This window comes from Piliocolobus tephrosceles, chromosome 1, assembly GCF_002776525.5.
Source record: "Piliocolobus tephrosceles isolate RC106 chromosome 1, ASM277652v3, whole genome shotgun sequence".
NCBI classification, from domain to species: Eukaryota; Metazoa; Chordata; class Mammalia; order Primates; family Cercopithecidae; genus Piliocolobus; species Piliocolobus tephrosceles.
Window position 1 is genome coordinate 132205676 of NC_045434.1, and position 19015 is coordinate 132224690.

General features: G+C 35.0%; 1 protein-coding gene across 4 annotated transcripts in view; it reads right to left on the bottom strand.

The window, feature by feature from the left end:
* ZNF326 (zinc finger protein 326) overlaps positions 1 to 19015 on the bottom strand; it is a 35752-nt gene that overhangs the window by 7191 nt on the left and 9546 nt on the right. The window contains exons 3-10 of one of the 4 annotated variants that reach the window (XM_023207811.2): positions 17447 to 17482; positions 17241 to 17352; positions 14730 to 14871; positions 12179 to 12377; positions 8614 to 8725; positions 4358 to 4505; positions 2257 to 2356; positions 140 to 270 (exon numbers count right to left, since the gene is read on the bottom strand). In XM_023207811.2, coding sequence (XP_023063579.1) covers positions 140 to 270; positions 2257 to 2356; positions 4358 to 4505; positions 8614 to 8725; positions 12179 to 12377; positions 14730 to 14871; positions 17241 to 17352; positions 17447 to 17482 — 980 coding nt within the window. Of the gene's footprint in view, positions 1 to 139; positions 271 to 2256; positions 2357 to 4357; positions 4506 to 8613; positions 8726 to 12178; positions 12378 to 14729; positions 15136 to 17240; positions 17353 to 17392; positions 17483 to 19015 lie in introns of all 4 variants that reach the window. The other 3 variants (XM_023207810.2, XM_023207820.2, XM_023207826.2) reach the window with 3 other exon arrangements.

Consider the following 19015-nt stretch of genomic DNA (forward strand, 5'->3'; position numbering starts at 1 on the left):
CTCTCAGTATACTCATAGTTATTTCCATATGAGATTGATAAATTGATGAAATTGCAGAAAGGTGTGAAGCTATGGCCAAAGAACAATAAAATATTGATGGATAGTCCAGCAACTTTATTAAGACAGATCAAAATTTTACCTGCTTCCCTTTGATATGATCAGGAGACTTTAAGTGCTGCTGAACTGAACTATATAAAGCAGGGATATACACACTGCAAGCGCTGCAATGAACTGTCTCTACTTTCATCATGTGATCATCTGCTGTAACACCTACAAAAGACATCCGATTATGAAAGAAATGATTCATGTATTATTTCTGACCAATGAAGTTTTTACTACTTAGTTTCCATATCCCTTCTTCCAAAATAAAGATCAGAGTGTACAGGTTTATGTTGAGTATTTCTACCACATCTCATAAATCTACATATGTAGATTTAATATATCACTAACTAATTAAAATTATTAAGGTATAATTACATTATAGTTCCTAATCAGGTTAAACAATCATGCTCTGAGGCCTGTACATTTACCCTCCCAAAACTATAACATAAAGGAAAACAAATGTTGATTTTGTAGTAAAATAAGAATTTCCATGATTATGAATGTGGATGAGTAAGAAAAGGGGAAATGATGTCAAAACTGGATTCATAAGGAACAAAGACATTCTGGATCTTGCAAATGGTGACTAGGGTTTACTACAGATGAAGGTATAAACATATGCAAGGGAAGGATGAAATAAAATGGTACTTTCTGCAAGTTAGTACGACTGGAACAGAGAAGAAGAGACTAAAGATGAAAATAGAAAAAAAGGGCCTAAATAATAAAGAGTTTTATGTGCCATGCCTAGGAATTTGCAACTTGATCCTGGAGAGGATGAGGAGCCACTGAGAGTTCCTGAAATAACGAGATCATGTGGTAAAATCATAGATAAGAAAAACTGGAAGTAAGGAAACTACTTCGGAAATACAATTGTCAAGACAATAGACAAGGATTTGAACAAATACAGTATTTAAAGGAGACGTCAAGAAACAGATTTGACAAATATTTAAAAGATAGAATTGACATTATCAATTGATCAGTACTCAAGGTACAGTAAGGAAAAAGTACCTCGTATAACTCTCTACTTCCGGCTTTGGTAGATGGTGCAGGCCCTTTTCAAGATAAACGAAGGAAAAAACTGTGAGGTTTTGTTTTGCTTTCTATGTAAGGTAGGATATGCTCAAGGAGATGATAAATTTTTTGGATATGTTGATTTTGTGTGACTACTGTAGAGAGATGTCAGTAGGCAGATGTGTAAGACTGAGTTCAGAAGAAAGATCTGTGCTAGAAATATAGATGTATAAGTAATGAACATCTAGATACTAACTTAAGCTCTGTAAGTAAGTGAATTCATTAGGAAGGAATATAAAAGGAGATGGTAATGGAGCTAATGACAAGGTACTGAGAAACATCAAATTCTAAAAGACTGGCAGAGAAAGCATAGAGACTAAAAAATGACAAAAGGATAAAGAAAACATTAGGCCAGTGAAGTGCCACAGAAACAAAGCAAGAAAAATGATTCACGAATAATGTAGTTAGTAAAAAATGTTACGGAAGATAATGATTCAAAAGAACCTAGAGGAGTTGGTGTTGGTAGCTTCTGTCACAGCAGTTTCAGTAGACTAACAGTAGTCGAAAGTTGTTTAATGTAATACATGGGAGATGAAGAAGCAGAGACTAGTGTGGATCATGCTTAAAGAAGCATGGTTATTTGGTTATTTAAAATGAAAAAGTAGATAGGTTATTTAGGAGAACTAGTGTCTATTTTTCTTTCCTTTTTTTTAATTCCTTTTGTTGGCTGTTTTTTTGTTTGGTTAGTTTTTGTTTTTGTTTTGTTTTGTTTTTTTAAGTAAAAGCATATTTACAGACTCCAGAGATGGAATCAAAAGAGAAGGAAAGACTAAAAAACAGAAGAGTTCATAACTTGAATTTCGGGAGAAAGAATAACAGAAACAGAAAACAGAGAGAAGTATCTTTCATCCAGAGGAAAAGGTAATTTTTCCTCTCAAACTGTAGTGAAGAAAATAATGGCAGGTAATGATAAATTTGTAAGCACGAGAACAGGAAGACAAAGAAGTTCATTTCTGGTAACTCACTCAGAGCTACTGTATATATGACTGTAGTATATCACTCTAGTGGCTATCATTTACATTTAAACAGGTTATGATATATAAAAATACATGTAGAATTTTAAAATAATTTGTTTTAAATACTTACCTTCCATAACATCTTTTTCAATTATTTTAACTACTTCTGTTTGATTATTTGTCTGTTGCTTACGAATAGATGTTTTCTTGAATTTATTCACCATACACTCCTAGAAAACAAAATAGAAAGAATCCAAACAGTTTTTCAATGAGTACTCAATATAATGCTTAGCATCATGTTCATCCTATGGAAGATACAATATTTGCTATATAAGAATTAACATCTTTTCTCAAGTTTACAATTTAGTTGAAAAGATAATCATAAAATATTAGGAACCTACAAAAATTATTCACTTTTCAAAGCATATTTTAAGCATATAGAGAAAGGGATCAAAGGGAGCTAGAATATTTTAAGAGGTCTTCCAGAGTAGGGGGGTATTTAAGTTATAAAGGACACACAGAAACCCATTAAAGAAGTAAATTACAGAAGAAAAATTAAGGGTCACAGTTAGTTCTATGAGGATTATGGTGGTATGAATGTTCACTTTTTTTTTTTTTTGAGATGGAGTGTCACTCTGTCACCCAGGCTGGAGTGCAGTGGCACGATCTCTGCTGACTGCAACCTCTGCCTCCCGGGTTTAAGTGATTCTCCTGCCTCAGCCTCCTGAGTAACTGGGATTACAGGCACGCGCCACCACATCTGGCTAATTTTTGTATTTTTATTAAAGACGGGGTTTCACCATGTTTTTCAGGCTGGTCTTTAACCCCTGACCTCGTGATCCACCCGCCTCAGCCTCCCAAAGTGCTGGGATTACAGGTGTGAGCCACCACGCCCAGCCTGATCATTGTATTTTTTTGTTGTTGTTGTTAGCCAGTGTCTTTATTTTATTTTTTTATTTTACTTTTAGTTGCAGGATGCATGTGCAAAATGTGCAGGTTTGTTACATAAGTATACATGTGCCATGGCGGTTTGTTACCCCTACTGACTAGTCCTATAAATTCCCTCTCCTTTCCTCCAACCCCACAACAGGCCCGGGGTGTGGTGTTCCACTGCCTGTGTCCATGTGTTCTCATTGTTTGACTCCCACTTACGAGTGAGAAGATGTAGTGTTTGGTTTTATGTTCCTATGTTAGTTTGCTGAGGATGATGGCTTCCAGCTTCATCCATGTCCCTCCAAAGAACATAATCTCATTCCTTTTTGTGGCTGCATAATATTCCCTGGTGTATATGTACCACATTTTCTTTATCCAGTTTATCAGTGATGGATATTTGGGTTGATTCCATTAGTTCGCTACTGTAAATAGTGCTCCAATAAACATATGTGTGCATGTGTCTTTATAGTAGAATGATTTATATTCCTTTGGATATATACTCAGTAATGAGATTGCTCTGTCAAATGGTATTTCTGATTCTAGATCCCTGAGGAATCTCCATGCTGTCTTCCACAATCATTTAACTAATTTACATTCCCACCAACAGTGTGAAAGTGTTACTATTTCTTCACGGCCTCTCCAGCACTTACTGTTTCTTGACTTTTTTTTTTTTTTTTTTAATTATACTTTAAGTCCTAGGGTACATGTGCACAACGTGCAGGTTTGTTACATATGTATACTTGATGATCACTGTATTTTTAACTTTCTAATAATTCCATCTCTTCTGTCCAAATTAATTCTATGTATGTACAATTAGCAGTCTAGCTCAAGCCCTTTCTTTAAGCATTTCTTAACATTCCCAACCGTCTTTCCCTTTGCCAAACCCCTACGGAACTTCTGAATTCCTGGCATTGGCACTTAACAGTCATTTAACTGCTCTGAGCATAATCTTTCATGATAAAAATGAGTTGTTATAGGACTCAACTGAAATAATGAATGAATGTAACCAGCACAACTCCAGTTAATGGATGATAGCTGACTCTACATCAATAAAGTTGTTAAAGGACACCTCCCCCAGAAACAACTGTGAAAAATGTAATCATTTCTGAAATAACAAATACAAATTCTATTACAGAGGAATTCACAAGTAATTCTGAGTTAATTTTAAAGCAACTCTTTCTTTAAATAGTAAATTAAAATTTTAGAAACATAAATGCAAGAGATGGGGAAAGTGAAAAATGAAATCATAAGAAATTCATATCAATAAAATGCTTCTCACTTCAAAAACAGCTACTTACATGCAAAAACTCCATAACTACTTTATCAAATTTTGTTTGTTTCTGTATATGATCTAATGTTTCCTGATGTGAAGAACTTTCCAGATGCAGTTCAATATCTTTTTCTTCAAATGTTCGAAATTTACAAAATGAACACGTAAATGCCATTCTGTAAGAGAAAAAAAAGTTTTCCTTTAAATATTACTTTATTCACTTATAAAGAGTTCATAAGAATATACCATTGAAACTAATTTTACCAACATAAATGATTTCCTTTCTTCCATTTTATGACTGAATTAAACTTAGCTTAAATCCAAAAAAACTATTTCTTTAAGTACTTATTTGGACCGCACCCATACACCACTTTGCATTCCTGGCCCACTTTAGAGCTTCCGGGTAGGAAAAATGGAACCAGTGGATCTATAAGTTATCCACTTCAAGCCTGGACCAATTAAAAAGCCAAAGCAAACCTCAAGAAGTATCAAGTTCCAAAGTTCTGCAACTTATTTTACATGTTGTTCCATCCTCAAGCTTCTAAACCAATGGTAGTGTCAACAAAGCAAAGTGGCACACCACCAGACAATCATAACTCACTCCTATGGAATTCTTGGGTGATAAAAGTCTTGCCTTCTAAAGACTACTTCACTTTGGGATAATTAATAGGCCTGGACTGGACAAATGCATACATCTGTAAGCTCAAGAGCCACTCCATAATGAACAGTCTCACCTAATTGTTTCTTTTGTTTGTTTGTTTGTTTGTTTGAGATGGAGCCTTGCTCTGTTGCCCAGACTGGAGTGCAGTGGTGCAATCTCAGCTCACTGCAACCTCCACCTGCTGGGTTCAAGCGGTTCTCCCACATCAGCCTCCCAAGTACCTGGGACTACAGGCATGCACCACCATACCTGGCTAATTGTTTATTTTTAGTAGAGATGGGGTTTTTGCCACCTTGGCCAGGCTGGTCTTGAACTCCTGACCTCAGGTGATCCGCCTGCCTCGGCCTCCCAAAGTGCTGGGATTACAGGTGTGAGCCACTGTGCCCAGCATAACTGTTTCTATCTTACGTTATTTGCTTTTCCTTGAATTATGCTAGCAGTCACGTAACTGGTTTCTGTCTCCAATCTCCATTTTCCAATTAATTCTTTGCAATGCTACTAGATTTATTTTCCTGGTTGAGAGTATGAGCTCTGGAGCCAACTGCTGAGTTCGTATCCTAATTCCATTTTGTGATCTTGGGCAAGTTACTTGACTTCTCTAGGCCTTGGTTTTCTTACATTGAGATGAGAACGCTCACAGAGGTGTCTGAGGATTTTTAAAAATTAATGCATACAAAGCCCTTAGAACATTTCCTAACACACAATTACTCAATTAATTATTGTTACTTCCTATAGCAGGTAAGAGCACATTACTGCTCAAAGGGCTTCATTAGCTCTGTAAGCTCAAAAAACAAAGACAAAAATGTTTTCGCTGCCATCCAGGAAATTTCCTAATCTCTCCTTTTTGGCTTACTCACCAATACCTTTAATAATATCTGGCACAGCATGTCTCCATTAAATGTTTAAATAAGATTACACCTTTCACCCCATTAAAGTCACTTCAATCTACACTGCTTTCAATTTTCTAAATAACAATAACACATTCATATTTATTTGCTTTGATGGCAAGCCATGGCCTCTACCTGGGCTGCCTCTCACAACTCCTCCTGTAATCCTACCATTCCCAGATCAATTCAAATACCACATCCATTATGGTCACCTCCCATGATTTCCCTGCACCCTTATTTACTTATTTTTTGAGACAGAGTCTTGCTCTGTTGCCCAGGCCATAGAGTGCAGTGGTGCAAACTCAACTCACTGCAACCTCCACCTCCCAAGCTCAAGCTATCCTCTCACCTCAGCCTCCCAAGTGGCTGGGACCACAGCCACGTGCCACCACACCTGGCTCAATTTTTGTATTTTTTGTAGAAATAAGGTTTCACCATGTTGCCCAAGCTAGTTTTGAACTCCTAGGCTCAAGCAATCCACCCACCTTGGCCTCCCAAAGTGCTGGAATTACAGGCATGAGCTACCACGCTTGGCCTCCTACACTCTTATTTAGAAGTTATTTCTCATGAGACTACATTGTACTTCTCTTCTGGTATCCTTCGCCATACACTATTATTTATGTACATCTCTCACACATCCATCTCTTTCTCCCTAGGTTCCCTTAAGGGTAGGTATAAACCTTTCCATGCTCTTTATTATGTTGAAAGCATTCAAATATCCAAGGGAAGGAACCTATCACAAGAATAGTGATTTACTCAATCTCGAATCCTCATAACTCAAAGTAAAACTGCTCTGATAAGTGAACATAATTTAGACTACTTTAAAGAAATTATATCCTACAATGATAATTTATGAGTTGACATTCTTTTGGTTATATCATCAGATTTATATTTAGAGTTAGAGAACATAGTTAAATGAAAGTTCAGTTCTTTCATTTTCTCCAAATCACAATTTTATATATTATATTAACATTAAGATAATCCAGATTATGTCAACATGAATGTAATTCAGATCCGAAATTTTTAATGAGAAAAGTATTCATAAGGCAATTTTAAAAATTGCATCTTACAATGTAAAATGATTTTTACACTCCAAGAGGCTGATAATTTAAAATTCATTTCTACACCAAAATATAACTCTGACTGTTGCTTCTACCAAAAGAAGGAATCACAAGAGACAATGAGTGGGACAGAGAACTCACAAGGACTAAAAATAGCAGTAGTTCTTAAAACTAGAACTACTACTCTTTTTATGGATTGTTTTGTTTTATTTAGAGATGAGGTCTTGCCATGTTGCCCAGGCTGGCCTCAAACTTCAGGGCTCAAGGCTTTAAGAAAAATTAAGACATTTTTTTAAAAACTGCTAAATTGCTTTCTAGTAGTTATGATATTATAACGTCACCAAGAAATTTTAAGTATCCTTTGATCATTCCTTAATCAGCAAATCAAAATTTCTCCTTAGTAATAAAATGGCATACTATTATTTAAATTTTTAGTTTAAATTACTGTTAAGTTTAAACAATTTCCTTAAAATTATTACTAGCTGCTGTTTCCTCATCATATTAAATATTAAACATCTTAGTTTTCTTACTTTTTAAAATAATTTGGGTGATGTTTTAATCTAATTTGGACATTAATCATTTCTCAAGTTTATATTTTCCAAGTCTGTTTGCTTTCCTTTCAAATTTTAAGTTTTTATTTAGCCAAATCTGCTCATTTCCTTTGTAATTTATTCTATAACTTTTAAGCCTGGGGAAAAAATCTCCTTGCAGAACATTTTGTTTTTCTGTAATTTTCATTTTTTTTTAACTATATTCATTCCAGGTGTCATATGAGGAAGCTCTAAAATTATTTTTGTTATTATTTCATTGTTCAACCAATTCCCCTCTTATTTCTAATATCCTCTTTATTAAATATTACATTCTTCCTGACAGTCTGCTCACAGGCTAATAATTCTGGTATAGTAATTAGTTTTGTGTATTACCATGTATTTTTAACTATTACAGCTTTTTAATGAATGATTATCTTAAAAGTCAGTACCGGCCAGGCGCGGTGGCTCAAGCCTATAATCCCAGCACTTTGGGAGGCCGAGACGGGCGGATCATGAGGTCAGGAGATAGAGACCATCCTGGCTAACACGGTGAAACCCCGTCTCTACTAAAAAATACAAAAAATCTAGCCAGGTGTGGTGGCGGGCGCCTGTAGTCCCAGCTACTCAGGAGGCTGAGGCAGGAGAATGGCATAAACCCAGGAGGCAGAGCTTGCAGTGGGCTGACATCCGGCCACTGCACTCCAGCCTGGGTGACAGAGCAAGACTCTGTCTCAAAAAAAAAAAAAAAAAAAAAGTCAGTACCTACCCATTTACTCTTCTTCAGAATTTCCTTTGGGATCTGGATTGGAAAGAACTTACATATTTGTAATATTTAGTTCCTGACCATGAAAATCACTATGTCTCCATATAGTCAAACCTCAATGACAAGTACGTCTTTTTAAGAATGCTGTTATTTCTGGATATTTTATATTTCTGGATTGCCATTATAAATAGAATGCCTTTTTTCTTATGTTTTCTAAGTAGTGATTACATATAAATATCAAAAATCAAAAGCATTCCTCTATATCTTTGAATAAGTCTTTTCATTTGAATCTTAAGAACTTTTTCACATTACAATTGATGTGTTTGCCTTTTCTAGGAAATCATTTTTTAATGAGCCTAATTTTCTGACTCTAAGCACAAACCTGTATCCATCTCCGTATTTCTCACTGTTTTTTTCTCTTCTGCGCCTTTGTTTCTCTCGCCGAGCCTCAATTCGTCGCTTTTCTTCCTCTTCATTTTTAGGATCAGTTTTTGCTACGATATCACACAAAAAAGTAAAAGCTAAAATTCATTTTTCCATTTTCTCTTTCCAATCATCAGTTCATAAAGTACATACTTACGAGGTTTACTTAGTGATTGTAATCTGAAATTGAACTCACTAAAAAAATCGGGGTTGGAGACTATCCAGTATTTCTTAAACTTCAGTAAATTAACTTCATTCATTTGAATACCATCATCACGAATTCCGTCATATCTGCTTGTCATCTATGTGATTATTTGCTACATATTTTTCTTTAAATCTGCTCATTTGTCCTATCCTTATTCTAAGCAATAATATCCTTATCACCTAAAATCATCTTGGGCACCGCATACTTTGGGAAACACTAAAGCAACCTGCCCCAGCATGAAAATGGAAGTCCAGTAAACACTGCAGAGATCTGGATGCAAGAACTCATGTTCATATTGTAGGAGCTCTCGGAAATTTCTTAAAATTTATAATCTCCAAAATAAAAGCACATTTGTTCTCTTTTTTAAAAAAATTCTCTATTGTAGGCCAGGCGCGGTGGCTCAAGCCTGTAATCCCAGCACTTTGGGAGGCCAAGACAGGCGGATCACGAGGTCAGGAGATCGAGACCATCCTGGCCAACACGGTGAAACCCCGTCTCTACTAAAAACTAGCTGGGTGAGGTGGCGGGCGCCTGTAGTCCCAGCTACTCGGGAGGCTGAGGCAGGAGAATGGCGTAAACCTAGGAGGCGGAGCTTGCAGTGAGCTGAGATCTGGCCACTGCACTCTAGCCTGGGGGACAGAGCGAGACTCCGTTTCAAAAAAAAATTCTCTATTGTGATAAAATACACAAAACACAAGATTTACTCGTTTAACCATTTTAAAATGTGCAATTCAATGGCATTAAGTACATTCACGAAGTTATGCAACCATCTCCACTATCTAGTTACAGAACTTTTCATCAACCAATAAAGCTGTCATTCCCCATTTCAACCCTATCCTAAGGCCCTGGTAACCACTAATCTGCTTTCTGATCTACGGATTTGCCTACTCTAGGTATTTCATATACCTGAATCATCCTGCCTGTTGCCTTTTTGGTCTGACTTTTATTTAGCATGTTTTCACAGCTCACTCATGTTGTACCATGTATTAGTAAGTACTTCCTTCTTTTTTATGGTTCAATAATATTCCATTATATGAATATTCCACATTTTTAAAACCATTCATCTGTTGATGTATATTTCAATAGTTTCTACCTTTTGGCTACTATGAATAATGCTACTATAAACATTCATATATAAATTTTTGTTTGGGCCAGGCACAGTGGCTCATGCCTGTAATCTTAGCACTTTGGGAGGCTGAGGTGGATGGATCACTTGAGGCCAGGAGTTCAAGACCAGCCTGGACAACATGGCAAAACCATCTCTACTCAAGATGCAACAATTAACTGGGCATGGTGGTGCACATGTGTAGTCCTAGTTACTCAGGAGGCTGAGGAATGAGAATTGCTTGAACCCAGGGGCAGAGGTTGCAGCGAGCCAAGACTGCGCCACTGCATTCCAGCCTGGGCAACACAGTGAGATCCTGTCTCAAAAATAAAAATAAATAAATAAATAAATTTTTGTTTGAATACTATTTTAAATTCTTTGGAGTAGAAGAACACCTAGAAGTAGAATTGCTGGATCATATGGACAGTCTATGTTTAATTGTTTCAGGAAGCACCAATCTGCTTCCCACAGTGGCTTCACTGCTTTACATTCCCATCAGTAATGTGTGAAGGTTCCAATTTCCCCATATCCTTGTCAACACCTGTTATTTTCCTTTTATTATTATGACTATCCTAGTGGGTATGAAGTGGTATCTCATTGTGAGCAGGTTCTTTCTTGTAATACATTTAACTTTATACTTAAAAAAAAAAAAACAGCCGGGCACGGTGGCTCAAGCCTGTAATCCCAGCAGTTTGGGAGGCTGAGATGGGCGGATCACGAGGTCAGGAGATTGAGACCATCCTGGCTAACACGGTGAAACCCCGTCTCTACTAAAAATACAAAAAAAAAAACTAGCTAGGCGAGGTGGCGGGCCCCTGTAGTCCCAGCTACTCCGGAGGCTGAGGCAGGAGAATGGCATGAACCCGGGAGGTGGAGCTTGCAGTGAGCTGAGATCCGGCCACTGCACTCCAGCCCAGGCAACACAGCAAGACTCTGTCTCAAAAAAAAAAAAAAAAAAAAAAAAAACTTAACTATATGCCCTTAAATTTTTCCTTTTATGCACTGCTTATCCTTTTGGATGGCCTTTGAAAAATCTACTTATTTATATATTACCTCAAATAAGTAATTTAATCTTCCTTTCATATGCTAAAACTATGACATGTTGTACTTCTAGCCAAGTGACAGAATAGGGTTCCTTTCCTACTAATTTTCTATAAAGTCATATAGTCTATACTATAGCATAGCAAGACCTTGTATTGAGGAAAATTCAGCAATCATCTTTTTAAATGCCCATTTTACACCTGACAGAGAAGTCATAATTTAACTAAAGAATCTGAGTTTCATTTTTAGCTATACAACACTATTCTCAAGTTTTGTTATATAAAAAAGAGGGTATGGGGGAGGGATACATATTATCTGCTGTAATGGCAAATCAGTTTCTTTATCAAAATTTTGCAATATTTAACCATACATGCAAAATATATCTTTGAAATAGGTCCCAAGAGAATCAACTGAATTTTCTATTATAGTAACGTCTAATAAAATTTCAAATTTGATACATAACAGTCTATCAACTGACACATTGTTAAAGGTATCCCCACAACACATACTCTGCTTAGTATCAGGTTTCCAGAATTCCAGGAATTCCAGAAATTCCAGAATATTGTTTCTTATTAAACAATAAGGCATGATGAGAAAGTAATTTAAGTACAATTTTTAAACTTTTCTCAAATTTTATATTATAGAAAATATATGTTGAGAAAAGAATCTAACATTGCAATTTCAGTTTTTTCAAATATTACATAATAAAATGTCTATAATGTATAATCAGGGGAAAAAGTTATTTTAAAATAAAAGGGAAAAATGAATACAAAGCAAATTTCTGTTACAATCATAGGGAGGTTTAAGAACAGGATTTCTAGAGCATTACTTGCTCTGGAATATATCCTGGCATTACCACTTACTGGTTGTTTGACCTAGGCAGCAAATTATTTATCTATTCTATGCCTGTTTTCTCAGCTGTAGAGGGTTTGATACACAACCACATAGGATTCAGGAAAAAGGAATGGACCAGGGTATGTACATTTTTAAAGTATCTTTGGGTATTCATGACCAATTATTAACTGCAATAGGGAATTTACAGATCTAATTTCTACAATCACAAACAATTGTTAAGTAGTTTTGGCATATAAACATGAAAAAATTACCTAAAAGTATGGAATTAAAAAAAATAAAAAGTATCCTGAATCATAGCGATTATGTTTTCTTACTTACTGGGTGATTTGCTGAGGCTTATCTTCTCCATAGGTTTTGCTAGTTTGGGTTTCTTGATAAAGGTTCCACTGGGCTTATTAAATGGCTGCATCATTTTTCTCTTTATTCCTCTTGCAGCAGCAACTGTCACATTGGTGGATTTGTTTTGATAGTCAACAACAATTCCAGGTCTATGAATGCTTCCAAAATCACCCATATGCTGTAAATTTGTGAAATCAATAAGTATTAGCATATTGTCCAAGAAAAACTATGAATTCATATAAAATTTTCATGTTAACTATCTACTAATTTTCACCTGAAAATTCCCTGGAATGTAACTAAATTTTACATGTCCATTCTGAAAAAACACACTGAAAAACTCTGTAAATTATTACATAAACTCAAATCCATTGAATTAGTATTTTTATTTCCAGTAGAACAAATAATGAATATTTGCTACCTATGTTTTTACTTTTACATTTCAAAATTACTTGAGATTATAGACAACATATGTGCCTGTCCAAATGTTACCACTTGTACAACTCTCTGACAACTCCTCTTCAGAGTTCCTAATTGATGTTTTCCCATGAAAAGACCCTAAAAGAAATCTTTATTTTACTAAAACCTGGCTTAAAACTAAGATACACAAAGAAGACCATATTTGTAGTTTGAAGTAAAAAAGATCCAGAAATCATTTAGTATTCTCCCTGTTGAAAAAGGGAATGAGAAAGCGAGATGGAACATTAGTATGAAATAGGAGAGTTAAAGCATAACCATGCATCAACTTCCAAGACACACTTCAGATAAAGAATTGCATCTGACGTTCCATTCACATTCTTACCTAGAGAAACATTTTCTGACCCCGAAGCCCAAGAAACAAAAGTTTACAGATGAAGAGTCATGCAACCAAACGACTCTTTGTGTCCCTTCCTCTTCTCTTGTCATTATCCAAATCTACACCAAGAGGCCACATGTCCACAGAAATTTACTCTGCTAATCTTACTTTTAGAAGATAAAGATGGAGGAGTAATCTGAAGAGAAGGACCCAAGGGAAATTGTACAAGTGAAGATTTAAAATGTAGGTCCTATTGGCTCATCTACTTCACTAACAGGAGGAAAGAAAGAAAAGTCCATTCAGACTAGAATGGTAAATACAAAGTACAAGAATACTTGCTTTACTATTATGAAAACGAAATTTACTTTTGAAGCCTCATTAAGAAAACACACTTTGCCTAAAATAATATACAGCATGGAAAATATTAAGTGTTTTCCAAATTTTCAAACTAGAATGGATTTTCAATTCAAAACCCAAAGCCTGTCATCCCAACTATTTTCAATTAACCTATGATCATGAAGTATAGTGGGACTGTAATGTATAAGTTGCTTACATTTGTATACTATGCTTAGGAATGCCTATCTAACCTAGTTGTGTTTCCAGGTAATTTAAAAAGTCATATCAGGAAAATCTCCCTTAATTACACATTAAAGGTGCAATGCATTTTTACATAAGTAAAGAGCAACTGTTAAAAATGCAAAATTTCTACACAAGTATAACAAGCTACACTGACATACCAAAGGTTAATAACCAGTCAAAAACGTGTATGTACCCTACTACATTTTTTACTAGAAATACTTTCCTCTGCAAAGAAAATATTAAGAGCAGCTGACTTAAAAGGATTCTTACATTATAACAAAAATACAACACTCTTTAAATGATCAGACTATATAACAACCCCACAATCTACACGCACTAGGTAAAATTTCATGTCAATCAAGTGACCTAAGAACATAAAGCATAATGTTTACACTATGTACCCTAACGTTAAACAATTGTGGACTAGTATATTTACTCATTTAAGCAATAATTTACAAAATATTACTTCCTAAGAAGAAATCATAAACGTATCTGTACAGGTGGAAATTATTTCTCAAGAGTAAAACTAGTAACACGAGGGAAAATTAAACAACCAGCAATTGGACATATTGTAAGAGTGAGTTAGCAAAATTACACTGACCACAAATCATTGTACAATCTATTATACACATCAACTTCTTCACCACATAAACATGGCTAAACTATCCTGATCTATCATCAACTTTTAGTCTCTTGTGTTTAATGTGAAACATGGAGCTTTGAAGAAATTCTACTTGCTAGAGTTTAGCAACAAAGTATAAACATTTTATCATACATTGCACCTTTAACCTACTCGAAAACTCAAAAAGGGTTCAGTGACCTTTCACAATAATCCACAAACTATTCCACCAGCAAAACTGCTAGTGTTTACAAGGAAAAATGCAACTCCTTTTAACCCCTTTTAGACCAAACCTAACAGCCTCACCTTTTTAATAAAGGGAGATTTGGCACAACTTTATGATCATCTCAAACTGCCACTTATTTTCTGAGGTGCTGGAAAAACTTTTACAGTCAACCTAAAAATTATATTTACGACTCAGCTTTTGCTTCAAAATACACTGGGATGAACAGTGTTTATTCTAGTTGAAAGCGATGGTCTTGAAAGGGTTTAAAAGAGTGACTAGTGAAAAGAATCTGAAAAGATTCTGTTGTACTTACTCCTCGGCCTCGGCCTCTGCCTGTTGATGGTCCTCCAAAAGCATCATAGTTTCTGCTTCCAAACGTACTTTCAGGATAAGCAGGCGTTCCTCTCCCCCGAGAGCCTACAGGTGCAGGCTTCATATGGGGTGAAGAAAAACTGCTGTAGGAAGAGTAATTCTCTCTTCCTCTGTCCTCCATAAACCCAGGCCTCAATTTTGAACGGGAGTAAGGTGCTTCCCAGCTAGACCCGCCCTGGTTTCTACCTCCGAAAGAGTCAAGGCTATTCCGGTAGGAGCTCTCAAATCGACCACCATAACTACCTCCGAAGCGGCTTTGTTCGGGTTCATTAAAACCATAGCCAGATCTGTACAGATCTCGCCCACCCAGAGAAGACCTGGAGTCGTAAGACTCATAAGGTCCAAACCTGGAAAAGTTGCACAGTGAGGGAAAAAACAAAAGTAAGCTTACTAATGTTAGACAATTCAAAAGACAAATTATCAGATGACATTTATCAACTAAAATTCATTTATATCATACTGGTTTGCACAGTTCTACTTTTGTTCACACTTGATTAGGGCTGGGCAGTTCAACGTGAGACCAGATAGAAAGCTATCTGAGTCAGATTCTAAACATGAATTGAGTTTAGTAAAACTTAGCTTAAAAATCTGCTTCTTAGCAGCTTTTCTATTTTATGAAGAAGAAAAGATTTGTCTGTCATTATTTAAGCCCAGCCCTAGTCTTGGAAAAGGTCATTTGCTAAAGTTCACAAACTATTCAAACTTTTTTGAATCTATCTCTATTATTAAAAATTACAAAACATTTACAATATTTTGGCTTTCAATAGGGACACAAATTGAAGTCTACTTAGATGTAGGTTATTTGTGACACAGAGAGATCCTTTTACACTCCCAATAATCTATATCACAAACTGCTTCATTGTGTCTGTAGAAGTCAAAATTTGGGGAATTATCTCTGGTTATAAAAATTTGACAATCTGCCAAACTTCAGCCAAGGTCAATTAATCAATCCTCAATCACTTTTTACTTATAGACTAGAAAATCTAACAAATCTAGAAGGATAAACAGATAAAACATAAAAGTAAAAGATCACCAACATATACCCTCTGCATATGAATTTTCAAGGCAGATGAAAAAGAATACATCTTATAATATACTCAATTATTTGAAAAATTATATCCTTCAGGAAATTATCACATAAAACTATCCTTAAAAAGGGAGCACACAGTCTCCTCGAGGTTTTAAGAGAGTTAACAGAAGAAATAAATCATCTTCCTTCTCACAAACCCAAAGCATGGATTACAAAAGTTGCTTGATATCTTACAACACAATTTTATAAAGACCCACAATTACACATGAGATAAAACAATAACATCTACAGAAATAGCTTATGCACATTACATTCACAATATAAAAGGGCAATAACTGACATATTAAAACATTGTTACATTACTTCAATTATTTACAGATCACTAAATAGAAGGTATTATTTACTTCTGAATCCTAGTAACCATATAAAAATTATTCCTATTTCCAACTACATTTTTCAGAACATCTATCACATAAGCAAAACAGTTGCAACTGTTCCCTTTCTTAATTTTTCTTTACTATAAATCATAGTGGCACACTGGAAGCAGAAAGAAGGAAAGTAAGCATCATTCAGTCCATCATTAAGGAATCCGGATCCTTCAATTTATGAAGAAGGATGACTGTTTCACATGTCTACTAACTAGTTTTACTTATATTCAGCAGGAACCTTTGTGCCTCAAAAAGTAGACACCCCTTCTCCTGAAATATGGTCAACCTTAAAGCTTGTAGTTATTTAAGTAGGTTTAAGCTTTATACAGTAGTAACAGTAAAATATAAATACAATCTAGACTAGTCAAAGGTATAGTATTCATGGCTTTAATACAACGCTCCTAGCCTAGAGCACAAGTGCTTTGGTATAAGTAGTACCTGCCAATAAATAACCTGAACATAATTTTAAAAATAGTTATATTATTGCAATATGCTCTTCTTTTAAAATTAGAATTAAAGGAATATGTCTCGAATGTTTCTTAGAAAGCAAATGTTAGACTGTTTCAGTAAAATCCATTCTAGTTAGACTGCTTTGCTAATTTACACAGCACCCCACATTAGAAAATATTTTTTTAATTATTAAGAAAAAGCTTCATAAATAATATTTTCAATAACATTTTAATATCATTTTTCAGGATATTTTGATTGACAAGAAGTTAGAAGTAAAAGAATTTTTAAAAAGTTCACTGCTAAAAACAGAGTATCTTACTCTATTGTATTGACATGATATAGTTATCTGGTGTTTTCCTAAAATAATGTCTGCCAGTAATCCTGATTTAAATTTTATCCCATTAATTAACACCTTTAAACATTTAAGGTGATGATTCAATAGCAAACAGTGAAGTTCAAGTATCATAACATGCCTAAAGAATACTTAATATATCCAGAATCTTATAGTTGTCTAATTATTTGGCCAAATGATTAAGCAATTTACCTGCTACCCCCACCACCACCACTGTGATTGTCCATGCCATATGACTGGTTTAGGTAGGACTCCATGGATCTCTGACCCCCATAGGATCCATGGCCATAGTCACGATCCATCCCTATAAGAGTTTAAAAAGAAAAAAGTTATATGATGCTCACCTTTACTGGCACTCAAAAGGAGAATTTTTAGATAAATATCCTTGAATGCCAGACCTCCATAAGATCCAGGGCCATAATCACGATCCATTCCTAAAAGAGAGTCAATAAGAAATTGTCAGTAAAATACACCATTTTCTTCAGGGATCTTTGCACAAAACACAAGATATTCCTGTCTACCTCCTGAGATAATAATTTACCATTAACATTTAAACTAAATTCACACTAAATGCTGAAAGGAAAAACACAAAGATGAGAAGCTACTAAATCAAATTTGCTTTAAAAAAAAAAGCCTGATATTTCAAAGAAAAACATATTTTCAACTAAAAGTTCTACATTAGGATTATTTTCTTTTTTGATTTTCTTTTGAGACTGGTTATGAGACTGGCTAAGTTTTGTATTTTTGATAGAGATGGGCTTTCACCGTGTTGCCCAGGCTGGTTTTGAGCTTCTGGGCTCAAGCAATCCACCCGCCTTGGCCTCCGAAAGTGCTGGGATTACAGGCATGAGTCACTGCACCTGGCCACAGAATTATTTTCAATTTAACCAATATTTATTTGACTAGGGGACTACTATAAGGCCTTGTATCAAGCACTATAGCATATATAATTAATGATACATAATTCCTATTCTTAAGAGAAGTCAGCATTTAATAATGTCAAAGGGGAAATGTTTGTCCTATATGACAGCAGTAGACTATACCTGTTTTATGCATCTAACTCCTCTCTAAATGTCTGAAAACTCAGAAGCAGCCACGTTTCCAATTAGCCTTGTTCACAGTAATTGAAATAGACATTTTTAAAAAGTAAAATCACAGAGTGAGACCAATCTATGGCACTGTGCCTATAAATGATGACTCAACAAATGAATGCAAATTCTAACGTGAACACTAAAAAAAAAAAAAAACTAATACACAATAAGCATATTGTCTATTTTATTACACTGCAATTCTGCCTATATACCAACCTCTGATATGAAAAATAAATACAACAAAAGAGGTAACAAAATCAATTTAGGATGACTATAAAAATCATAAAGTAAAATAAACATTTACAATTTGTTTTCTATAAAGTACTTTAAAAATCCCTCATTACTATCCTCCCCAAATGTGATACACAAATAAATACAATGGTACACACAGAGTAAATACCTTAATTTTATATTTTTAAAACATTAAATTTTATATAATCATTTAAATATCTCTAGTCCTAACAATAATGACAACAATAACAACTTTATAAAAATAGTACTCAAAGTCATCCAACTTTAAACCTGGCAGCAACCTAAATGTTCAAAATCAATCCTCTCATTTTATAGATGTGGGGAACTGAAGTCCAAAGAGATGAAATGAAATGATTTTCCCAAAATTCCATACATATCCCTCTTGTCTAGTCTCAAGCTATCGCTTCTACATGAAATATTTTCCTCTACTACCCTAAATAGTGGCCTATTGAAACTTTCTAATCTTTTAAAGTCCATTTCAAATACTAATACATTCAAGAAAACTTTTACTGATACTCTCTCAGCTGAGTGTCATCTTTCTTCTGAATATTCACAAAAGCCTATAACTCTCACGTGGTGCTTGTGATACTCTGCCTTACTCTGCCATTTGTGGCCTCATCTTAA